Genomic DNA, 18,048 nt, shown 5'->3' on the forward strand with positions numbered 1-18,048 from the left:
CATTGAGCATTTTCTAAGTGCATACAAAAAGCTTAGATGCCCAAGAGCATTAACATAACAGCTTCCACCATGAGGTATTACAATCTAGGTTCTGAAACTAAAGGAACAAAAATACAGGGAATACTTTCAAAACTAACGCTGTGGCCTGATATATGCAAAGGCACTGAAAAGCGTGCATCTCAATATCAACATTTCAGAAGCAGAATTCTAAATATTCATAAGCAACAAGATCTTTAACTAAGACTCATCGCCTCATTCAAGACAACAAAACTAACCTTAGTCAGGTAAATAGCTATTCATAATGAAGTATTTTGAAGAGAAAACCAGATTATAACATTTAACCCTAAAAGTTTTATTTCATAAACCTATTTATACGGAGACAGACTCTATATCTAAAAGTGCAGATTTAAAAAATTTCCTTTGCCATTGGGGGGATGGAAAAGCATCCCTGATTTGTATATTAAAGCACAAGCATCTGTCCTACTGATGATATTCTAGGGAAGCACATTAGCATAAAATTTAACGATGTCAAATAAGTGGATGTGAAATAGGGACTGCGTAAAGACACTATTTCCAAGGCTGACAGAAACATCACTGTTTAGAAATGCAAATGAAACCATTATGTTCAATAATTATATGAAAATATGAACAGTTCAGCATGTTTTCCAGCCCTGATGGCAGTTAATGGGATGTACGCTTATGTAAATAACTACTATTAAAGCTAATGCTGAAAAAAACTAATAAATTCATACTAAAGCAACTGATTTAGTATGCTTTTAAAACCCAGCAGTGCTCACTTATTAGAAAAGAGTGCATTATTATGTTTAGAACTCATTACTGCTACAAGTCACTGCAACTCCATCAATTACCATGCATTAATGAAAATGGGACACATACAAAAAAAAAATTATTGCCTCTCAGCAGTTTTCTTTAATGACAAAATCTAGGGGTATTACCATCATGGGGCCTTGTAAGGAACTTATTCATCCTATAATCTTTATTACTAAAACAGTACTCCCAATACTATCGCCCTAGGGTATTTTGATCATAAGAAGGGCTAACCTTCATGTAAAAATATATTTTACAAGATTGACCATTTAACATAAATAAGAAAGTTTTAATATTTGAACTGCATTTAAAAAAATTTATTAACATATATGTGGCATATGGCTCTTTTTTTTTAAGGGAGGCTAAGAAGTGAAAATACACATTGGTAATCATACCAGTATATAGGATAGACAGTTTCATTCGAAGATGCTGCCTGATAAAACAGATAAATCCCACTCAGTTCTACATTTATGTCTCAGTGAATTCCATAGAACTAATTCTACAGAATTAGTTGGATTGGATATTTAAGAACAAACCTAAAGTTTCCTTCTCGGCCGTAAGATGGACTTTCTTGAAATATATTAAATATTTAGCACAAGAAATTAAGAAGCTGGAAAATCCCTGTTGTTTAAAATTCAAATTTGGCTAACACCTAATAGCAAGGAAATGCTGACAGAGCAGGAATGCAAATATAGAAATGCCTTTGCTCTCACTCTACTTGTGTCAACTTTCACAATTTATTCTGTTTCTTTAACATGTGTAGTTAAGCTGATCCTTCATCCTTTTCTAGCATCCAGGAAAAGAGAAAACACTTCAGCACCTACCAAATGTGAAAAATATTTGCTAAATCTCAGACACAGTCTTGTTATATATAATGAGTATACGTTTATTTGAAATTATACCTGTCACATCAGCCCAATCATTTGCAGTTTTAGTTCTCATAAGTTTATTCACCTCCCAAGAAGCTTTTACTGCAATTTAGTTATATATCACCATGTGGCGATAAAGTGCTATGATCATGCAGTTCCAGCAGTAAAGTACAAGTTCTCTCTCTCTTCAGAGTCTGATCAAGCAACTCACGGATGTTTAAAATTCATTCATGTAACAAGTATTTTTTGAATACATACAGAGTACCAGGTACTATGCTAGATTCTCAATGTACAGTAGTGCACAAGACAGAAATGATGTCCCATGAGGGAAATAGACAATAAATAAATATGTAATCAAATGCCAAGTACTATGAATAATCAGTGTTCATTGACAACTTAAGAACGAAAAAAAAACCTTTTAGAAAACTAGATATAAAATAGAAATTCCTCAGTATGATAAATGGCAACCATCAAAATACTATAGAGCTAAATCAATCTTAAGGATGAAATATGTATTTCCCACTAACATGTGGAACAAGATAAGGATGTTCTCACTCATCACTTCTGTTCAGTACCTAACTGGAGGTACTACAATAAGGCAAGAAAAAGAAATAAAAGGCAGACAGAGTAGGCAAAAAGAACTAATTGCTTTCATTTGCAGATGACATAATTGTTTGCATATAAAACCCGAAGGAATCTGTAAAACAACTACTACGATTAACAAGTGAGAACTTAGCAAGGTCAAAAGATATAAAATCAATATACAGAAATTGACTGTATTTCCAAATCCAACACTGAAAATTGAAATGAAAACTAAATTGAGAACAAACTTTTCAAAATTAACAGACTCCTTCCTGCTGATTAGAATGTGCACATGATGGCTGAAGCTTAGAATGCCAAGATAAAAAAGTTGTGCCTCCCCCAAAATCTACAGAGTCATCATATCTGCCTCAAATTGCCAAAACTCAGATGTCTTTTACATGAAAACTAAATAAACATATATCCTGTTTTCATTACTGTTAACTTTGGCATTTCTTGTTATCTACAAGGAAGCTTAATTTTGACACAGATTCACAAAATGTCCTTAAGTAGGTTCCATTTAATCCTAGTCTTTTCAGCTTTGTTTCTATATTACTTTCCTTGTGATCTCTTCTACACCTTGTCAGAACAGCATGAGATTCCTTAGCAGTTCCTACCTGATTTCTCTTAGCAACAAACTTCCTTAAAACTGCTTTAAAAATTTAAAAGCATGCTCACTCATATAATCAAAAAACATTTTACTTCAAAAACTATATTGTCTCTTCAAAAACTAGAAACCTAGACACCCTTTGGGCAACAGAAATCTGAACGAGAACTCTAAAGGCAAACAACAACAACAACAACAGCAAAAAAACTTCAAACAGAAGACAGCATCTGAAATAAAAGATAATTTTTGAAAGATTTATTATACAGAGTGATTTCAGAAACATGGCAGGATGAAAAACTACTTTTGTCTCCCCACTTTAACCTACAACCAGTAATACATCCACAATTCAACAAAGGTGCCTCTGCCCGACACAACAGGACACCGGAGAATTCCACACATCTGTACGTCTAAAGGTGGGTGGGCTGAAACACATAGAGGAGGCAGAACCAAGGGAACAGCAGAGATGGTGCTTGCAATCCTGGCCCTCTGACCATGGCAGCAGAGCCCACAGCTACAGAGAACCTAGTAGCAGCAGGGAAGGCAGTGCACACAACTCCGGCCACCAACGGCACCAGTGACCATGACTGCAGGTAACTGGGCAGCATCGGCAGTGGGGCCTGGGACCCCACCCCTCCAATGCTGAGGTGCCCATGACCCTAGCCCCTGCCCCACCATCCACAGTGGTGGAACCCACAAACCTTACAAAAACAAACATGGTGGAGGTGCCTGTGCAACCCCAGTTCCCCCACCAATGTACCACTCACCCCACAGTGTAGTCTGTGTCTCAGGGGATCCCAGACACAAGGAAAGAGCCCACCATCCTGATGGATGACAGTGGTTCTGGAAGAAGCAAGGCAGCAACAACCCTGGTAGCACAAGAAGCAATAATGGAGGCAAGAAGCCACACCTCTTACAGAGATGGTAGAGGCTGGAAAGTGCCACTCTCAAGTAAAGAGGCAGTGCAGGTAAGAGAAGCCAAAAACTTGTGTGATAGTGCCACCTACCAGAAAACAAAAGAAAGGAAACTAACTCTTAACCTGTCATTTAACTTCAAATGAGCAGGCAGAGGAACAATTCAAGCAACATGAAGAACCACAGTAACACCATACCACAAAAAGAAAATGACAATTCTCCAGAAACTAAACTTCAAGTCACAGAATACTGCAATCTAACTGATAGAGAATTCAAAATAGTTGTCATGAATAAACTCAACAAGATACTAGAAAACCCAGAAAGGCAGTTTAATGAGCTCAGGAATACAATTAATTAACAAGTGGAATACTTTACCAAAGAGATTGAAACTCTAAAAAAGAATTAAACAAGAATCAATCAAATTCTTAAGCTGAAGAACACAATAAATAACATTAATAATGCATTAGAAAGCACTGGAAATAGAGCAGACTATGAAAGAGAAAGTTAGTGAGCTGGAAGATGAAATATAGAAATGATACAAATAGAAAAGGAAAGAGAAATAAGATGTAAAAAAAAAAAAAAAAAGGAAATCCTATGAGAGCTGTTCATCTCTTTAAGAAAGGGCAACATTAGGATAATGGGCATCCCAGAAGGAGAAGAGAGGGAGAAGGGAGTATAGTTTATTTAAAGAAATTATAGCTGAGAACCTCCCAGACTTGGGAAAGAAACTGGATATACAAGTCCATGAAGCTAAGAGAACATCTAGTTACCTCAATGCAAAAAGACCTTCTACCAGAAATATAAAAAAATTGTCAAAAGTCAATGACAAAGAATTTTCAAGGCAGCCAGGGAAAAAAGGATGATAACCTACAAAGAAACCCCTATTAGGCTATCAGCAGATTTCTTAGCAGAAACCCTACAGGCCAGGAGGGAGTAAAATGACACTCTCAAAATACTGAAAGATAAAACCTGTCACCCAAGAATACTCTACTCAGCAAAATTATCATTCAGATATGAAGGAGAAATAAAGACTTTCCCAGACAAACAAAAGCTGAGGGAGGTCATCAACACTCGACCTGTCTTACAAGAGATGTTGACAGGAACAAAACAAAAACACTTCTACCAGAAACAAAAGGGAAAAAGTATACAAAACTTTGAGTGAGGTGATAAATAGACAGAACTGGAAAATTGCATCTATCAGAATAGATTTTAAACACTTTATTATAGTATAAAGGTTAAAGGGGGAAAAAAGAAAGTAAAAGAATAACTACAGCTATCTCCATTTGGTAACAAACCCACAACATAAAAAGGGATAATTTAAGACAACAAAAACGTAAAAGGTGAAGAGGAAAAGAATGGAACATAAATCCATTGCATTTCTACATGCCAACAATGAGCTAGCAGAGAGAGAAATTAAGAAAACAATCCCATTTATAATTGCAACAAATACAATAAAATACCTAGGAATAAATTTAACCAAGAGGTGAAAGACTTGTACACTGAAAACTACATGACATTATTGAAAGAAACTGAAGAAGACACATATAAATGGAAAGATATTCCATGCTCCTAGCTTGGAAGAATTAACATTGTCAAATGTCCTCATTACCTAAAGCAGTCTACAGGTTCAATGTAATCCCTATCAAATAACAAGTGTTGGAGAGGATGTGGAGAAAAGGGGACCTTCATAAACTGTTAGTGGGAATGTAAATTGGTGTAGTCACTATGGAAGACAGTATGGAGATTCCTCAAAAAAAACTTAAGACTAGAACTACCATATGATTCACTAGTCCACTTCTGGGTATTTATCCAAAGAATATGAAAACACTAATCCAAAAAGATATCTGCACCCCCATGTTCATTTCAGCATTATTTACAATTGCCAAGATATGGAAACAACCTAAGTACCCATGAACAGATGAATAAAGAAGATATGATATATATATATATATATTGGAATACTACTCAGCCATAAAAAAAAGATGAAATCTTGCCATCTGCAATAACATCGATGGACCCTGAGGGTATTATGCTAAGTGAAATAAGTCAGACAGAGAAAGGAAAATACCATGGGATGTTGCTTATATGTGGAACATAAAAAAATAATAAACAAAAAATAAAATAAATGAACAAACCAAACCAAACAAAAACAGACATGTAGATACAGAGAACAGAGTAGTGGTTACCAGAGAGGAATGGGGGTAGGGGGAAGGGCAAAATGGGTAAAGGGGATCAACTGTACGGTGATGAATGGTAAATAAATTTTGGTGATGAGCACATTGTAGGGTATACAGAAGTAGAAATATAATGTTGTACAGATGAAACATATAATGTTATAAATCAACATTACTTTAATAAAAAACAAAATAAAATATATGATTACTTGAAAAAGAATTATAATAGCATTTGCTTTGGTACAAAAAGAGGCTTATTTAAATTCACAGCATGCTTGAAATGATAACATTTTAAATGTGTGAGGGAATATAATAAAGAATAAAAATAAAATGATTTATCAAATATATCTTCATATCCATTTGTATGTTGTAAACTTTTTCAGGGAGAGAAAATATTTTTGTAGACTTCAAATTTTTATAGAACTTTTACAGTTTTGATCACCTTTTGTGGTAAACAGTTCAGATATTATTAACATGTTAAATACGATAAAATTCAGACTTGCAGAGGTTAGTTTATCCAAGGTCATATAGCTAGTTTAAAGGTAAAACGAAGTCAAGATTTCAAGTTTATGATTTTCGTGTTCTTTCCAAAATGCTACAGTGTTTTTATTATGTCACATATTGATATAAGTCATATTTAAGATATCCGATTGCTAATTAAAGGTTTACAAAAGAACTGTTCATATAGATTTTTTACTTAATAAAGATAAAAAAGCTGTCTTAGCAGCATAAAGCACTTCTCTGCCATCTCAAATTACTGTATAATACTATATGAAGAATATACTTATAAAGGCTGTGATATCTCTAAATGATTACACTTACCATCACACTAAAACCTCCTCTCACTCCCTTTGCCTCTAGACTGTTAAACTAGTCCTTATACTTTAGCCTGGCACACGGATGCCTTGGGGTTATTATGTGAGACAGAGGTAGCTATCTGGCAACCTTTCCCAGCACTCAGCTAATAACTATTCTCTTCTATCACCATATCCTAGGCTGTCTTCTCAATTGTCAAACTTTCTCTAGTACAAATTTCTCATTAGGGTTATTTCTATTATTTCTAACCTTCTTTTCTATTGGTTTCATCTCTTTCTTATTTCCTCCTTTGCCTGTTGCCATTTTTCCTGTGTTTATCAGCCTTTGTGTAGATAAAGGTCTTCTAAAGGTATGGCCAAAAAATAAGACACACACATTATAACTACTATTAGAAAAACTGACCAACTGGAACACCAATTGGAAGATAAACAAGTATCATCTTTAGATATTTGAGTTTTCTAGGTCATATTTATTTAGAAATTCAAGGAACGTGTAAGACTTTTGTTAGGAAGGGTTCTTTCTCCATTTTTCACCAGGCTGAGCATTCAGGAAAAGAGTTGAACAGCCTGGGATTTCTGTATTAACAAAAGGTAATGAAATTGGGAGAAGGTGACAATCCTTACCATCTTATCTATAGGGAGATCCATTTCAGATATTCAGTTAATTTTTGTTCATTACATGACTATACCATAATTAGACTTACTACATCTGAAAAATTAGAGTTGGAAATGTAAACTCTTGGGCATTAAGTATAAAAATTAAAAAAGGAAGTGCTATTGTATAAGTCTATAACTGAGGTGAGAATATTACCATCTGAATCATTTAACTGTTCAAAAGTGAAGGCCATACTGAGGTTAAGAACACTTAAGACAAATTTGCTACTGGTCAATAATAAAGTCATTCATCATATTCTTCAAATCTAAAGCAATTACAAGCTGTGGTATGGCAAATGGATTTAGCTGAAGAGATTACGTCAGAACAGCCCTTTAAAGAAGATCAGTAATGTAAAAGCTAAATGAAATAATGAACTCTCCTCAACAATAATTATTATGAAATTGATTTATCAAAAGTCTATTTCTTCATGCAAGAACTGTTGAAACTTCCCAAAGTAATTTTAAATTATGCTAAACAGATTACCGTTTATCCAGTGGAGAACTATTACTAAAAACAAATTTAATTAAACAGAAATGTAGAAAATAAATTTTTTGAATTTCAGTCTGCTTAAGCTTATTTACATGTGGGCATCAAAAACAAGTGAATACTTTAGCTACTAGGGCTAGTTTAGAAGCCCCAATCCACATCTATTTGAATTCCAGTGTCACTTACTATAAAGCAACACAGAAATTGCTCTCTGGGGGTGCTCAGGCTCCACATCTAGAGCCTTTAGCATGTCAAAGAAATCAAAACACTTTCAAAACCAAACCTGGAAAGTAAAGCTATTTGTTTTATTATAAAATGGTACACCACAGATATTAAAAGGATCTCAAACAATAAGGCGGAAAAATCCTTAAAAGCAAATCTCATTAAAAAATACAAAATAATATCTTAAAAATTAGTGTTCAAAGTTCAATAATACCCAACCAGGAGACTAAAAATAAAGGAAAACTATCAGAGAATGATATCTGAAACCACACTAATTATTTAGAAATTTAGAAACATTAACCTTCTACAGATACACTGAAAGGCTTTTTCAACATATACACAGAATAAAAATACCAAAGAACTAAGTACATATTAAATACTGTCTAAATCTGCTCAGGCTGACAAAATACCATAGACTGGGTGGCTTAAAACAGAAATTTATTTTCTCATGGTTCTAGAGACTGGAAAGTCCAATCAAGGTCTCAAAGGATTTGGTTTCTGGTGAGAGCTCTCTTCCTGGCTTACAGATGGCCACTGTGTCCTCACATGTGGGGGATGCAGAGAAGGGAGGGAGAGAGAGAGAGCTCCCTCTTTCTCTTCTTATAAGGCCACAGTCCTATTGGATTAGGGCCTCATCCATATGACCTCATTTAACCTTAATTACCTCCTAAAAACCCTTCTCCAGATGGTTACACTGGGGGAGGGAGGGAGGGAGGTGTTAGGGCTTCAACACACGAATTTTGGAGGGACAAAATTCAGTCCATAGCAAACACCAAAATAACAAACACATACATACGTAAACAAATGAACCTTGCTAAGCCCAGAATAGAGGGCAAAGTGGTTGAAAAGCACAATCTTATATCTTAATATTCCAAAGCATCTAAGTTTAACAGTTAGATATATTTATCAAGATTTCTTTAAGACTTGTTTCATTTTCACAGAAGAAAAACTAAAAATCAGAAAAGGTACTATGAGATGGAAAGCAGACCTTAATCATTTCCTAGCACATTTGTTTCAACATATAAATATACTCAACATTCTTTTCCAGCCTTAAAACAAAACAGAAAACATTTCTTCAAATATAGATACCCTTTGGCTAGATAATATCTCCTTTTCTTCACAGCCTTCACTTTCTCTACTACTCAAGTCTAAAGCAACTAAATTGGCTTATTCTTCTAAAATGAAATTGAAATGGTCTTACGTTCAATGACTGTGTAAAGTCACAAAGGTATAAATTAGCTGATCCAAGACTGACGTAAATTTTCTTACTCAAAATCCAGTACTACTGAAAGAGCACTACAGTTGCCCAAGGAAGCACAAGATGCACAAGTTAGGGCAGTTGGTATAGGTATGAATGCTTGAAGAGTTCTAAGAGTCAAATACTATTAAAAAAAATTCAGAAAACTTTCCTGAAGTCTCAAAGAAAACTAGCAAAAGGAACAATGACAAAGAAATAGAAATAAACTGTAATAAGTAGGAAAAACTAATGAATTTTTCCTACCTAGTATGTAGGTACCACACAAGGGAGTCATAAAACTGAAGGTCACATGTGTTATGTGATATCAGTAATGGAGGGCTTAAACGTCAAAATTAAGAACACGCATTCGATTTTTTAGGCCATAAGAAGCCAAGGCAAGTTATTAAAAAGACAAGTGATGTGATAAAAATAGTCCTCAAGAAAGATTAATCTGGCAACAGTGATGAAATGAAGTCAATCAAAGGGCGGCTGTAGGTAAAGGAGACGGGCAAAAGGATACTACACAGGAATGCAGTGAAGTGTCAGTGAAAACAGCAAAAGACAATGGGTTCACAACTTCTTTATCCATATATACAATGGTATATTACTCAGCCATAAAAAAAGAACAAAATAATGCCATTTGCAGCAATATGGATGAACCTACAGATTCTCATGCTGAGTGAAGTAAGTCAGACAGAGAGAGACAAATATCATATGATATCACTTACATGTGAAATCTACAAAAAGGCTACAAATGAACTTATCTACAGAACAGAAACAGAGTGATAGATGTGAAAAATAAACTTATGGTTACTGGGGAGTAAGCAGGGGGAGGGAAAAATTGGAAGATTGGGATTGACACATATAAAATACACTACTATATATAAAATAGATAACTAATAAGGACCTACTGTATAGCACAGGGAACTCTACTCAATACTCTGTAATGGCCTATATGGGAAAAGAAGCTAAAAAAGAGTGGATATATGTATATGTCCAACAGATTCACTTTGCTGTATACCTGAAACTAACACAACACTGTAAATCAGTTATACCCCAATAAAAATTAAAAAAAAAAAGACAATGGGTTCAGAATAACATTTCAGAGGGAAAAATGATAAAGACTTCGTGACTGGATAGAAAAGCCAAAATACAAGTGAATCTCAGGAACATTCTACATACCTGGATTTCTGGATAATTAGGTTACACTCTATTAAGTAACACCCCCCCTCCCATTTTTTTTAACCAACTTTGGATAAAAAGCACTGTAAAATATAATTTTTTGATAAAATTGTGCTTTAACTATAAAGCAGTTTAGAAAAGTAGTAAGGCTTATTGATATTTGTATCATTCACTACTGCAGAAATAATTTGGTGTAAAGACAGTTGGTATCAAAAGATTTCACTCTTAACTCTGCAATGGGCTGTTTCAGGTACCTCTCCAGACCTGAATCTTTATCTGTAAAATAAGGATATGAGTATCTGCCTCACCTAACTTAATCAGGTTATTGTGAAGATTAAAAAGTATAAGCGAAGGTGCTCTGTAAATAGAAAACCAACACACAAATGTAAGATGTCTTACTAACAGAAGTACTAGAAGTACCAAGAAAAGAGAATGGGATAAAAACAATTTAGCATTATTTTGATGCCTCAGAATCATCATTATGAATGTTAAGTACCGTACTTCATTTAATATATGATGGCCTTGAGATATATCTAGGTGTGGAGAAGCTCTAGACTGCTGTGCATTTTCAGTTTTTATGTCATTTTTAATAGTTTTAATAGCTGACTCTCCTATCAGCTTCAATATTCTCACTGTAGCTCCTTTCCCTACTTCTAATTTTCTACTTCTAATCTGCAATGGACTTACAAACTAGATACCAGATAATGAGTTTATTATTATACATTTGACAGCCCCAGGAATTTTCATATAAGAAAAGTGCATATATAGGGGACCAGAGCAGGTGAGGAGTACTTCTTTTTATTCTTATTCTTGGATGAGTTCCAGAAAAGTAAAGTGTAAATATAACTCACTACCACAGAGTAACTTAAACTCTAAAGGCTTATTGAAATGAAGTTGTATATGGATAAAATTTTAATGTATTTTTTTAAATTCTGCAAGCATTTATCATCAATTTCTCCCTTCAGTTAGCATTAACATCTAAGTATTTTTAAGAGAACAACATAATCTTTAAGAACAGCTTAAGGGGACTTCCCTGGTGGTGCAGTGGTTGGGAGTCCGCCTGCCAATGCAGGGGACATGGGTTCAAGCCCTGGTCCGGGAAGGTCCCACATGCCACGGAGCAACTAAGCCCGTGTGCCAACCTCCTGAAGCCCGCGCTCTAGAGCCTGTGCGCCGCAACAAAAGAAGCCACCACAACAAGAAGCCCACGCACCGCAACAAAAAGTAGCCCCTGCTCGCCGCAACTAGAGAAAGCCTGCACGCAGCAACGAAGACCCAACACAGCCAAAAATAAATAAATAAATAAATAAATTAAAAAAAAAAAAAAAAGAACAGCTTAGGCAACAATAATACTAGTAATAACTAGTTCTTTCCTTACGCATGCTTATTTCTTTGTAATACAAATGTGAAGGGTTATTTAATCTGTTATTATGATTTATAATGACATTCCAGGATAATATACAATAATAATGGTCCAAAACCTGCTAAAGCTATACAGCATCACAGAGCAAATAAAATGGCCCCCAAAAGCACAACTTCTACAGTACTAGAGATAGTTATTAGATTAGTAAAACAATATTGTCTAGCACTTGTTAAATGGAATAAACTGACTATCCATGTGCAAAGAATATATCCTACCACCATAAAATTCAATTTGTAAACATAAAAAAACAAAAACCCAATATTTATTCAAAACAAAAAGGCTGATAAGGTGTTGGGCAACATACTTTGCTATATTCGTATACCACATTGCCAGACACCACAATACCATCTTCTCTGCCTATAGGCTTCTTCACTAAGTTTAGATTTTTAATTCTCTCCAAACTATTTCCAAGACTGGAGAATCTCCTGCCTTTTCTTATGAAGGATCAGAAAGATTAATTAGAAAGGGAAGACGTGGGGCTTCCCTGGTGGCGCAGTGGTTAAGAATCTGCCTGCCAATGCAGGGGACATGGGTTCGAGCCCTGGTCTGGGAAGATCCCACATGCCGCGGAGCAACTAAGCCCGTGAGCCACAACTACTGAGCCTGAGTGCCTGGAGCCTGTGCTCCGCAAGGGGAGAGGCCACGACAGTGAGAGGCCCGCGCACCGTGATGAAGAGTGGCCCCCGCTCGCCGCAACTGGGGAAAGCCCTCGCAGAGAAACGGAAACCCAACACAACCAAAAATAATTAATAAATAAATAAATAAAAGAAAGGGAAGACGTACCCTTTCTTCTGAAATTCATTTCCTTTCTCATGAAACTTATTTCTATTTACTATCTTTTCCCACCCTGCCTACCCACCCAAGACCACTGCATCCAGATCTATGATAGAGCTTCCTACAGTATGGCTCCTATTCTTGGTAAAAGTCTATCAGATGGTGGTACTTCAGCTCATGTAGCAGAGATGTATATAGTTAAATTGAAAGCTTTGAATACCTCTGAAGTATTATTGCTATTTGAACAGATGATTTCTTTTTACATAATTAGATTAAATTCTTGTGAATTTTTTCTAGTCTAATTTCAGCACAGACATACTGAGACCTTTGGCTCATTCTAAAACATTCCTCAAAAAGGTTAAGGTTGGTTCCTTTAAAATTCTTTCTTCCTAGAGCAAGGTTTCTAAAACAACTTCTGATGCAATGCACTTGAGGATCTAAGCTCTAAGTACCTCTAAACCTCTTCAATTTACTAAGTCTCAATCAGAGAGACAATGGAAACAGACCAGAAGGAGAAAAAAACAAACATTTTTGTCAGTCTGGTTTCTGGGAGAGGAAAGTAAGACTTGGTTTGTTCTCAATGAGCACCTAACTGGTATATATGATGCAGAAAGGTTTCCTCTTTCACAGAAATAGAAGATAAAGCAGAGAACAGATCAATTTCACTCTCCTACTGGGCCTCTAAGCAGCCTAAGCACCTGCTTAACCTAATGAAAACCATCAAAACCCCACTGAAGAAAGGCACAGAAGTGAGAAACAGAGAAGCTAGTCAACTCATCTTTCATCCATATAGTAGTAATAACGAGAATTGCTATCGTTTTTTCAGTGTCCCAAAGTAAGAAACACTGCTAGATTCTTTACACACACAACGTAAAGAGTCTGCCAAATTTCAACAAGCCTGCAAAAAAGGCATTATTAGCTATCCATATATTATAGATGAAAAAAAGAGACTTAGAAAAGTTCAGTAGCATTACCAAGGTCAGACAGCTAGGCAGTGCTGAAACAATTTTGACTCTAAAGCCCATTGTGCTTTCTTCTCTGTCACTTCCCTTGCTCTGTCAGTTAAAACAGTGAAATCAGAAAATATCAGACTTTACTTTCCTTCTGTAAGCTTTTGATACCATCCTGACCTGAGACCTATGTTCTGGAAATACAATCAGCTCAAACATTAATCAACTTTTGTAATGGCTACATCCTCTGTGTCTTATACTATTACATGCTAACATGTTTTAGAATTATTCCTATTGGGCATATTTCTCTCTATATTTCAGATTTATCTCTCCATTCATACTCATTTAGCTAGGCAAAAATCTACTAGGTTCATCAGATTGCTTGACTTTGTAAATGGCATATTCATTTATGTAGTTAATTTCTCAAGAAATAAGCTTTCTTTGTTCAAAGACTGAAAACTACCAAGGATTTTTATGTTTTAGTAATAAATTCTCTACTTAGTGTAAGAACAAATCCTTCAGAAGCCTGATCCAAATGCAAATATGTAAAATATCTTTACTCTTTTCTACTAAGGGACTGGACTGGTCTGGGTTCGTACAGTTGATCAATAAATCCCGTTATTAGAACTTTAAAAACAAAAAACCCATAAATTAGGATAACACACCTTTAAAATGCCAAATAGTTCCTCACACAGAGACAGGCTTTAAAATAATTTGAAATTATCTGATTTCATGTATATGAGTCTGAATCATTCATGTATGAGAGGTTAATGTATCTGTAGTTAAAACTGTATTGTTTTAAATCATATCCTTGTTGTATGTTTCTAAGTTTTACAGAGTTTTATGTACTATAAAATCATCTATATTAACCTTTGACAAGTTTATACTGGTAAAGGAGATTTGTACTTGAGCAATCTACTTGGAATACAAACCATGGATGTCACTGTTTTTTAATCATATCTTCCATTCTCTTTTCTTTGACAAGTTCTACGAATACCACTTATCTTTGGGTGATTCAAAAAATCTTAAACCAATTATACTAACTAAACCATTTTAACTTTTGAACATGGTCTAACATTTACTCCAATCTTCACTCACAATAATAATAATAAATGCTCAAATCAAATCCTTTTATACCAAATGCAAAATAGGTCTAACTACAACACATGTCTAAGTCTTTGACTTATTTACATGCCTTTTCCTTTACTTTAATCTTATAAGGTAGATGGGGGCGAGCAAACTTTTCTGCTGAGGGCCAGATAGTAAATATTTCGGGCTATGTAGGCCACAGGGTCTTTGTTGCAACTGCACCACTTGCAGCTGTAGCGCAAGAACAGCCACAGAAGATACATAAATGAATGTGTGTGGCGGCACTTAGCTGGCACCCTGATAGATCTGGCCCATGGCAGTAGTTTGCTGACCTATGTTCTACGAAAACAGGAAAAACTGTGTCACTACAATCATCTGGAGGTATCTTAACATTCACCCTGATAGAAGAAACTATTCTGTCCATAACCATGCTGAGTTCAGACTGCTTCGACACTAAATACAATTAATCTTGATCCAGAAGACTGCTAAATGTAACAGTCCACCAAAGTTAAATTCTACTTTATCAGACAGCCACACGTTTTTGTTAAGCATACAGATAAACAAGGCCGCACTCTAACCGTGGCCAGGATTTCTAAATTGTCTGCTACCTCCTCCCTCTCTCACCTTATTTCTCCAACTCACCCCAATTCCACTTGACATAATATTTATTTATTTATCTTGTTCCGGGAAGATCAAGGTATCACCACCTCCTCTGTATTTAAAAAGTGATTTCAGGGACTTCCCTGGCGGTCCAGTGGTTAAGACTCCGTGCTCCCAATGCAGGGGGCATGGGTTCGATCCCTGGTCGGGGAACTAAGATCCCACATGCCGCATGGAGCAGGCAAAAAAATAAAAATTATTAAAAAATTGTTTAAAAAGTGATTTCAATTTCCCCTACTTCTGCTACCAGAGTTGGAGGCTGACTTCATTTCCAATCCCCTTCCCTGCTGCCTGCCACTGTCTAAATTGGATAAGCTAAACGCTCACTTCCTCAGCCTCCCTTGCAGATTAGCACGCCCATGTGATAAAGTTCAGGACAATAAATATCTCATGAAAGACTGCTGGGGGGCAGAGTCGAGGGAAATGCCCTGGGAAAGATTTTATGTATTTATGAAAAAGGACAAAAAAAAAAAAAAAAAAAAAAAAAGGACAGGGAGTCACAACTACCAGAATGTCTTCCTCCCCCTTTCTGCCTTAATGCAAATGTTAATACCTGGAATTGGAGCAACCATCTTGAAACCTGGAATCCTGCAACCATTAGAAGCTAAGAGAACCGTATGGACCCAGCACTGAAAACTTTAAGCCACTGAACCAATGCCAGAATCCACTTACCTCCAGAATTGTTACGTGCAAAGAAATAGACCCTGTAAAGTGAACTTCTGTTACAAATAAAAGCATTCCTAGTCCACCTTTTCTTGAAAGTGCTAGGGTCCTGAGTCACTATTCCTTTTGCAAAGTGAAAGACTAACAATGGCTGAGCACAGTTGTGAATTCTGACTAAACAGTGCTATTTTAACCAAGAGAGAAAAGTAGCAAGAAAATCACAGAGGTGGGGGGCGTAGCCTGAGACTTGACAACCCAGTGCAATAAAGTCAATGAAAGCAAAGAAAAGAGAAGGCCCAAGATGATTATTCAAATGCTAAAGAAATATAGAAAAAGAAAATTGAAAAAGTACTCCTTTCGAACTGTGGGGCCCATAAAACTAACAAATGTTCTACTCCACAAATCAAATCGGAGAATTCTGATTCTATTAATTTGCAATCACGCACTCCTACTGTTTGAAAAACACAAGTTCAGAACTCAATTTTTATAGTTATTTTTTGTGCTTTTTTTTCCAGTGAATTAATTTATCTTTATGCTTCTATTTCCCTGGTTTTCACAAAGGTATAGTTACTGTCAATATATGATCATTTTTGACACTCAAAGAACCTTCAAAAAAATTATTAAAATCAAGTAAATGGGAGACTTCCCTGGTGGTCCAGTGGTTAACATTTTACCTTCCAATGCTGGGGGTGTGGGTTCAATCCCTGGTCGGGGAGCTAAGATCCCACATGCCTTGGGGCCAAGAAACCAAAACATAAAACAGAAGCAATATTGTAACAAATTCAATAAAGACTTAAAAAATGGTCCACATCAAAAAAAAAAATCTAAAAAAAAAAAAAAAATCAAGTAAATGATGCTACTGACAATAAGGACAATCGTTCCTTTAAGCATTCACGTACTCCTTTAGCTGGCAGATCCAGCATCCTACCTTTAGGCACAGTCACTTCTCTTTTATACCAATGTCACTGCAAAAAACACCCAAAGATAAGTATCTACCCAGTCAAAACAAACTTCAGAAATATGCTTATTTCAACTCACATATCCCCTAAAGTACAATTCTTAAGTTAAAACACCATTTTTAATTTTACTTTCTTACAAATAATGAAATTATACATATTTACACTCACACACACATAACCCTCTCTCTAATTCTAAACCCAATAGTTTTCTCTTCCATGAGAATAGTTTGGTGGTATTATGTTGCAGTAGAAACATTTATCAATTACAACATCTATAAGTTACAACTGATTTTTTTTATTTTTATGATTTCAGAATAGAATTCCTTAGAACTGTCAAGGCTTTAGCTAGAAAGAATACCAAAGACAAAGAGGGTTCAGGCTCAATTACAGTAGTGGAACGGAATTTAATAAAGTTCCAACACTACATTTTAATGCCCAAATTTCTTATTGTCTCTTTGAATTGACAAATGTGTGCTCCACAGTATAACAGCAGCAGTGGAACAGCTGGACGACTGTATCAAGCACAAAGGAAGCAACAACACATGCTGTTAAGTGTCGTTCTGACTGCCTAAAAATGGCAGCCCATGCAGATTTACCCTCTGTTATAAATTAGAACAATTATTTCTCTGGAGTTTACATTTTCTTCATGAAAGAGTCAAACTTTCTGCACGTTAAAAAAGAGGACTTTCAAAAAGGATATCTTCCCTTTCTTTTATGATCAGTTCATTCTGTTCTTCCAACTGCCTGATCTTCTTCTCAAATGATTCCTGCTCAGCTTTGAGTCTTTCTTCTGTTACTTCCTTTTCCTCACTTACTCTGAAAAAAATACAAGTGAAAAGAAAATGCCCATGAGAATAAAATAAAATATGTGCCTACAGCTGTGGTTTACCAAAACTAGATTTATTCCAGAGGTATGCTGGTTTCTTCAGGGATACTTCATGTTTTTTGAATTTTTTAAAATTAA

At 35.5% G+C, this 18,048-nt stretch overlaps 1 protein-coding gene across 4 annotated transcripts in view; it reads right to left on the minus strand.

Annotated features, from left to right (window-relative positions):
* Positions 1–18,048, minus strand: part of KIAA1328 (KIAA1328 ortholog) — a 374,054-nt gene that overhangs the window by 291,913 nt on the left and 64,093 nt on the right. For 3 of the 4 annotated variants that reach the window (XM_007180910.2, XM_057526537.1, XM_057526539.1), the window contains one exon: positions 17,785–17,900. The exons of the other annotated variant lie outside the window; for it this stretch is intronic. In XM_007180910.2, the coding sequence (XP_007180972.2) occupies positions 17,785–17,900 (116 nt within the window). The remainder of the gene's footprint in view (positions 1–17,784; positions 17,901–18,048) is intronic. 4 annotated transcript variants of the gene reach the window in all.

This window comes from Balaenoptera acutorostrata, chromosome 13 (genome assembly GCF_949987535.1).
Source record: "Balaenoptera acutorostrata chromosome 13, mBalAcu1.1, whole genome shotgun sequence".
Lineage (NCBI taxonomy): Eukaryota > Metazoa > Chordata > Mammalia > Artiodactyla > Balaenopteridae > Balaenoptera > Balaenoptera acutorostrata.